Source organism: Spinacia oleracea, chromosome 4 (genome assembly GCF_020520425.1).
Source record: "Spinacia oleracea cultivar Varoflay chromosome 4, BTI_SOV_V1, whole genome shotgun sequence".
Classification (NCBI taxonomy): domain Eukaryota; kingdom Viridiplantae; phylum Streptophyta; class Magnoliopsida; order Caryophyllales; family Amaranthaceae; genus Spinacia; species Spinacia oleracea.
In genome coordinates, this window is record NC_079490.1 from 170364628 (window position 1) to 170372203 (window position 7576).

Consider the following 7576-nt stretch of genomic DNA (forward strand, 5'->3'; position numbering starts at 1 on the left):
AGTGATTCATCCGCTCGATAGTACGACTGTTGTAACGTAGTGAATATTCTTAATTGAATCTCTCAAGTTTAGAGTCAATATCCTAAACTTGTAGGTGATGGTGCATTTATAGTTCTCTAAGAGAAAAGTTTATATTTTACTAGACCTGATTAAATTGCGGGCCGGGTCGGGTTCGGGTCAAGCCGCAACATAAAAATTCTGCCCACTAGGCCGAACTTGACCGGGCCATATATTTCTGACCAAAATCCACTATTTCGGGCCAAATATAGCGCACTTTTAGGGCGCAATTTTGAGTTGCCCAAAACCCACTCAAAAAATATTAAAAAATTGGACTAGGCTCAAAAAACGGGCCTAAAAATTCTGCCTAGCTTTTACAATGGCCCTGTTTGGCAAATAGCTTTTTGCTGGCTTTTTGGTTGGCTTTTGGCTGTTGGCTTTTTAATCTGGTCAAACAGCCAAAAAATATGTTTGGATTTGGCTTTTTGTTTTTCACTATCTAAATTACTTTTTTGTCCTTGTTTTTTAATAATTAATTAATAATTAATAATTAATAATTAATAATTAATAATTAATAATTAATAATTAATAATTAATAATTAATAATTAATAATTAATAATTAATAATTAATAATTAATAATTAATAATTAATAATTAATAATTAATAATTAATAATTAATAATTAATAATTAATAATTAATAATTAATAATTAATAATTAATAATTAATAATTAATAATTAATAATTAATAATTAATAATTAATAATTAATAATTAATAATTAATAATTAATAATTAATAATTAATAATTAATAATTAATAATTAATAATTAATAATTAATAATTAATAATTAATAATTAATAATTAATAATTAATAATTAATAATTAATAATTAATAATTAATAATTAATAATTAATAATTAATAATTAATAATTAATGATTAATAATTAATAATTAATGATTAATAATTAATAATTAATGATTAATAATTAATAATTAATAATTAATGATTAATAATTAATAAATAATTAAATAATAATTAATAATTAATAATTAATAATTATTAATAATTAATAATTAATAATTATTAATAATTAATAATCATTAATTAATAATTAATAATTAATTATTAATTATTAATTATTAATAATGAATAATTAATAATTAATAATTAATTAGTAATTAGTATTTATTAATTAGTAACAATTAGTTATTAGTTAAAATAATATTCTATTAATACTACTGCATAAAGTAATTTATTTTTAATGTATATTTAATTTATTTGTTATTACGTTTTACTCCGGACATAATACAGAGTATGTATTAAAAATGACAAAAAGACATTAAATGTCCTTAAATGTCATTTTACATAGCTACAACCAACAGCCAACAACTGATTTTACCAAACATATTTGTAACCAATCCATAGTCAAACAACCAACAAAAGCAGCCAACTTGAACAGCCAGTCAAACCAGCCAAATAAAACAGCCGACATCCAACAGCCAATTGCCAAACAGGGGCAATAACTCAATTTTAAGTTGAAGAAATAAGAATTTCAAAAAGACACTATAACATTAGTATGTCATTGTATTTGTGAGAAGCCGCAATACACTATGTAAAGATTCTAATAAAAAAACCATAGTATTATAGAACAACCAATCTCATTAGCTACAAGCCTAGAAACCAATCCCAAAAAAACTGATGAAAAACAAAGAACTTTCAAAAATAAATTACATGAAATTTATTGGTAAACAGGCTTATGTAGCCGAAAACATATCATAGAATATCTGTAAACGATCCTATAGGCTATACTGTATGCTCTCAAACTATATTCTTCAATCCATAATGTTCTTCTTGTTTGTTTACACAGGTCAGTACTCAGAAACTCAGAAATCCTTCCAAAACACGGCAAATCAGGGCGCCTTAATTCAGCGGTAACATTCAAGTCCCAACCTGGATACCAAGAAATTACAGACTTCATCCATCTCCATTGGTATTGTGTAATGTCCAAGCCTGCATTTTTATCCAAACATGATTCATCTCAGTTGAAAAGATGAAGGCAAAACCCAACAAAATTAATTAGATGTTAAGATTTTTTCATAATTACCACCTTATAAAGTCCAGCTTTTCAAATTTACCACCTTATTAAAAGAAAATCAAAATTACCACCTTAAATTTGTCTGAACTTTTAAAACTTCCACCACGTAACAGAAAACTTAATGGTTTCCGTTAAGTAGTGTTAATTTTGAAAGTTTAGACAAATTTAATGTGTTAATTTTTAAATAAAATTTTATAAGGCGATTATGAAAAAATCCTAGATGTTACTACAAAAGAAACAGATGCTAAATCATACCCATCATGGCTTTTGAATGTGAGATTTCGAAATCCAGCTGAAGTCAAGGCTTGTGCAGATTTCTCCCCAAATTTATATGCAACTACTTCATCAGCTGCAAGAACAAACGGTGATGTTAGAATTAACCCTCAACATTGTTCGAGTTAATTGAGTATTTGTCTATTTAATGTCCTTTAAACTATCAACATCCATTTGATGTTTAAACTAGTGTGTAGCCCGGGCGATGCCTCGGTTGAGACTTTGAATAATTAAAATTCGAAATTCTTTTTCAACTCAATATTTGACTAAAATACATGTAGACCATAAAAGTGAAATTCATTAAGTTCATCAATTACACATGTACATTACCTTTATAATGCCAAGTAATTTTCTTAATGTTTTAATTGTTTAATTCATGGTTTTTCTAATATTTTAATTATTATTTTTATTCCAATATAGTCCATAAGAAATAAGAGGTAACATAGAAATTTAGTTGTTTTAGACTTCATGTTAACATGTATTTATAAATTAACGTGCATTGATAAACAACAATTAGAGGTTGGTTAAGATGGTAATGAGAGTTATTCTCCAAACTTGAGGTCTTGAGTTCGAACCTTATTGTATTGATTTTTAATTGTCAACAAAATCCCATAAACTTGGTGAGTGAATGACGTGGCGTAAACAGGAGAGTTCTACGTGGCACATAAACATTTTTCGCAACGCCTTTTAATATATTAGTATAGATTGTTCTAATGTTCTATGACAACAACATGAGTAAGGCCCTGTTCTCTTTTTTGCTTAACTGCAGTTTCAGGAGTTTCAGGACTTATTTGGCAGTTCAGTTCAGTTCAGGAGAATTCAGTTCAGCTCTAAAGAACAGGGACTAAAGGAGAGAAGGTACAGAAAGGGACTTACATTTCCCATGACAGATGAAAATAGGCAAGGACGTGGCCCTCCTTGCAGCATCATGTGAACCTCCCATCTTGTTCCTCAAATTCCTGCAACAATGAATGAACATCATCGAGTATTATTAGCATTAACAAGAAAATAACATCCTAATTAATGACATGTTCTATACTGTACATGAGAGTTTAATTTAATTACTCCATATTTCATAACCAGGAAATCATTAATACCTTGCACTTGGAAGCCAACCACTAAGTCCAACTATCGCCCTCAAATTAATCGGATAGAAGTTTCCATTCGCGTATTTCCCAACAGCAAAACAGGATGCTGAGTATAGCCCAACAGCAGCACCCATACTAAATCCTCCAATACCAAGTTTAACTGTTTAAATTACAAAAAAAAAGGCAAGGAATATTCAGATTTGTCTTGAATTTTTGTTGGATTTTTCATTTTTGTCTAGTTTTAACACAAAGCATTTGGATAATCTCGGTCATTAACATAATTAAACTGGTATTTTATGGCAGATTTTATTGTTCTTGCAGTGGAAAAGTTCAAAGAGTTTACCATCAGCAGGTTCTGTTGACAGTAGATTTGCAATATGTGCTGCAGAGGCATCCAATCCTTCAAGATCATCTTGACCATTCTCTGAAATTTCCTCTACATCAAACCCTATTATAGAAGTAATTAAGGAATTTAATTAGATGATTTTCCTCACAAAAGATGTAAACTTAGAAAACAATAAAAGAAATGCAGGCTTACATGCTGTGCATGTAAATCCTCCAAGTAATGCCACAGCACGAGTTGGAGCAGTTGGGCATATAAACTTAACCTGCATATATCACAAATTTACAATGCATATGTATTTGTATCAGTAAATGAGATGTATAGCGCCTTTAACACCCGCCACTGAAATAAACAGCTGCAGATATATACTCCCTCTGTATTTATTTAAGAGATACATTTGCCTTTTCCGACCGTATTTATTTAAGAGATACACTTGCCATTTTTAATAACTTATCAACCCCACTATCTAATTAAATAAAATATCTACACCCCACCCCCATCCCCCACTCCCTAAAATGACATGATCCCCACACGTTTTTCTTATTAAAATATCTACTCAACCCCACTTGTTTTATTACTTTATTTAATTCAATTCTTTTTTTTAATACTCGTGCCCGGCCAAGTGTATCTCTTAAATAAATACACGGAGGGAGTAATAGATTTACAGCAAAACAATGAATCAATGAATAATCTCAAAGTTGGTGTTAAAGGATATAATCCACATGTGAGTATTGGAGCATTGGACTAATTATCCCACATTGGAGAAATAGAGAGAGATTGATTAACATATAAGATTGGTGGGCTACTCCGCCTATCACCAATTAGTTTTAGGATGGAAATCTGTCACGCTTATATGTGGTCAATCACTTCTTATATGTGGCCCGATGAGTTTATTAGTAGTTGGTAAGAGAAAAAATATGCTTACATTTGGAAGAGGAAGAGATTCCAAGAGTTGGCAAGCACTGCAAGAAAACCAATGGCTCAAAAATCAGAAGATATTATGTTAAGAAAAATGTATGAACATTGTCAAAGAAGCATTATAAATATAAGAAACAAATAACCTGGAAAAAAGTAGACATGAAAGCAGCAATAGCTCTAGATCAAAGTGGACTAATTAAGTAATTAGCAAGTACGAAGTATGTCTTAGGCATAGATTTTGATTTTTGATTAATATGTTCGATACCCAAAACGTTTCTCATTGCCTTACAAGTTACAATTATGTAGGAGAATCAGTGTAATTAAAAATGGGGAATAAACAATCATGAGAAACCAATTTGAGGAGAGCTTACTGGTTAGAACTCAGTAGTATCATGAAAATCATGTCAGGGTTTTTACAGACAACTAGCAAGAACTAGGAACTCATAAACCCATCACGAACAGTGAGAAAAAAAAACAGGAATCAGGCATAAAATCAACGGTAACTTTTGTGTAAGACCGCCTTACCAAAAAAACCACTTTGATTGTTTAACTAATTGGTTAAATTGCTTAACTAATTAGTTCTATTGCTTAACTAATTGGTTTCACTGTCTAACTAATTGATTCCATTGCTTAACTTATAGTCTTTTGTGTAAAAACGCCTTATATAAAAGTTTGTATAAAATCAAATGATCTGAACTTTAAACTCAACATTGTGATTTGTGAGTTAGCTTGACAGAACTGATTTCTGACATCATTTTTTTCATTTAAGGAAGAAAGAAAAAATGTTGAATCAATCCCTTTAGTTCTAGTCATTTGCAACATATGAACATATATACAGAAAAAGAAACAAGATAGAATGAGAACCTTGAACCATTATCACCAAGTCCATGTAGCCAAACAATTGTGGCTAGGTGCCTTCCTTTTGGCCTAACTACATGTGTCCTCCCAAATTCAAAGGTCCTCCTTCCACCTCTAACACCTGAAAATTCATCCATATCAATGAGTTCAATACTTTGACGGTAGTCACGGTATGTTTGGTAGTCAGCAATAAATGGTGTCAATGTGAATGAATTTGTATGTAAATTTATAAGGAAAATCAATTTTCATTAACATGATAATGCCAATTCACTCATAATAATCTATTTTTCTTTATAAATTTTCATTACCATTTGGGGAAAGGTAGCCGTCCATAAATAGTGTCAATGGGAATGAATTTGTATGTAAATTTGTAAGGAAAATTAATTTTCATAATAGTGATGTTAGTTCACTCAAAACAATCTCTTTTTCTTTATAAATTTTCATTAACATCCAGGAATGGTATTAGGTAGCCAGGTAGGAATGCAAATTTACGAAGAAAAACACCAAAATTTGAAACAAAATTTCATTACTTTAGACATAACAACAAATGAAAATATAACAACAAATGAAAATACACAAAACATGAATGAAAGAAGAACTAACCAGACCCAGTTGAGTAATTGGAATAGCTCATACTGAAGTTGCAGCAAAGTTAACTGGTTAAAGAAGCTGGTAAATGTGTGTAATACAAGTTGAAGAAGAATGCAATGAACAAAAACACAGATAGGGGGGGAGCTATTTATAACTTAAAAAAAAGGTGGAAGAATATATGAATATGCAATAATAAAAAATAATAAAAATAAAAAACAAAAACATAATGTGTATGAACTGAAGTTTAGGCCTAAAAAAAGAAGGGGGAGAAAAAAAGGAAAAAAGAAAAGAAAAGGAGGGGCATAGATGAAAAGGAGAGGAAAGACAATGACAAAAAGCTGGAAATCTTTTATGGAAATTAAGAGAATCAAAAACACCCATTACCATTCCTGAAACCACAGTGTTAGTATACAGTATTATGTCTCTGCTATTTCAGAGGAGGACTCTGGTTTTTTCTTGCACTTGTTTGAGAATCTAATGCTTCTTTGCAGTGGCGTTTTAAAAAAACTAGTTAGTGACCCGGGCGATGCTCCGGATTTTATTTTATTTTGTTATTTGTTCTTTGTCCGGTTAGTGATTGCTTTCATTGCAAAAAAAATTGTATTTGTTTTGTTTAATTTTATTGCCATATTACATTATTTCCTTTAAATATACGAGATTCTTCAGAAGAGTTCATTTGTTCAGATACTTTGTTTTTTTCAAGTCTTACTTGATTAGTACTCCGTATAAAACTTTATTTTTTTTATAATTCACTTATAAACATAAAAAAGTTATTAAAGTATCAATTATTATAAATTGAATAACAAAAAATATATTTGCGTATTATCTGAGTAAGTAAAAAAGATATAAAAAAGTTTATAATATGTTGTCACTCAAATACGAAGTATATATATTTGGTATTAAAGTTTTAATATTTATAAGAATGATTTTTGTTTTTTTTCATTACTTTAGAGTCATACATTGTATCATTGTAGAGATGGTTATAACTTTACATTATGATTAAAAGGTCATGGGTTCGAACATTGATACTACTAACATTTTTTGTGATAATAAAATTGAATAATGCATGTGTGCGCGCGCATGACATGACACATCATCATTTCACTTGCCAAATCACAGTGACATGTGGCAACGTGCCATTTCTTGCCTTGAAGATTTAATAATAGTATAGATAGATTGGGAAATACTTGTATACTCCGTACAACGGGTTGTTCGGGTCTCGTTTACGTCATTGTCTTTTGCGACTTTCTCTATTTTAAAGGTAAAAATTGTAGGGGTGAAAGTTCGTTTTTCGGTTTGGATTAAGTCCCAAACCGAACTAATTCGGTTATCATTTTTTGAAACCGAATCCACACCAAATTACCTTTTAATCCAAACCAAACCAAACCAGATTTTAATTTTCGGTCC

General features: G+C 29.8%; 1 protein-coding gene across 1 annotated transcript; it reads right to left on the reverse strand.

Annotated features, from left to right (window-relative positions):
- Positions 1-1616: 1616 nt before the first annotated feature.
- Positions 1617-6340, reverse strand: LOC110798282 (uncharacterized). Its single transcript, XM_022003458.2, has 9 exons — positions 6182-6340; positions 5585-5699; positions 4728-4764; positions 3998-4067; positions 3803-3907; positions 3469-3619; positions 3248-3330; positions 2354-2447; positions 1617-2013 (listed from the first exon to the last, which is right to left on the reverse strand). Exons 1-9 carry the CDS (start codon positions 6210-6212, stop codon positions 1929-1931), a joined length of 771 nt encoding a protein of 256 aa, XP_021859150.1. The 5' UTR covers positions 6213-6340; the 3' UTR covers positions 1617-1928.
- Between the last annotated feature and the right edge of the window lie 1236 nt (positions 6341-7576).

Excerpts from the sequence above, each read along its gene's own strand:
- LOC110798282 (XM_022003458.2), bottom strand. The coding sequence starts at position 6,212 with ATGAGCTATTCCAATTACTCAACTGGGTCTG. Across the intron at positions 4,765-5,584 it reads CTTGGTGATAATGGTTCAAG|TGCTTGCCAACTCTTGGAAT; the intron begins GTTCTCATTCTA and ends GTTTTCTTGCAG. Across the intron at positions 4,068-4,727 it reads AATCTCTTCCTCTTCCAAAT|GTTAAGTTTATATGCCCAAC; the intron begins GTAAGCATATTT and ends TGATATATGCAG.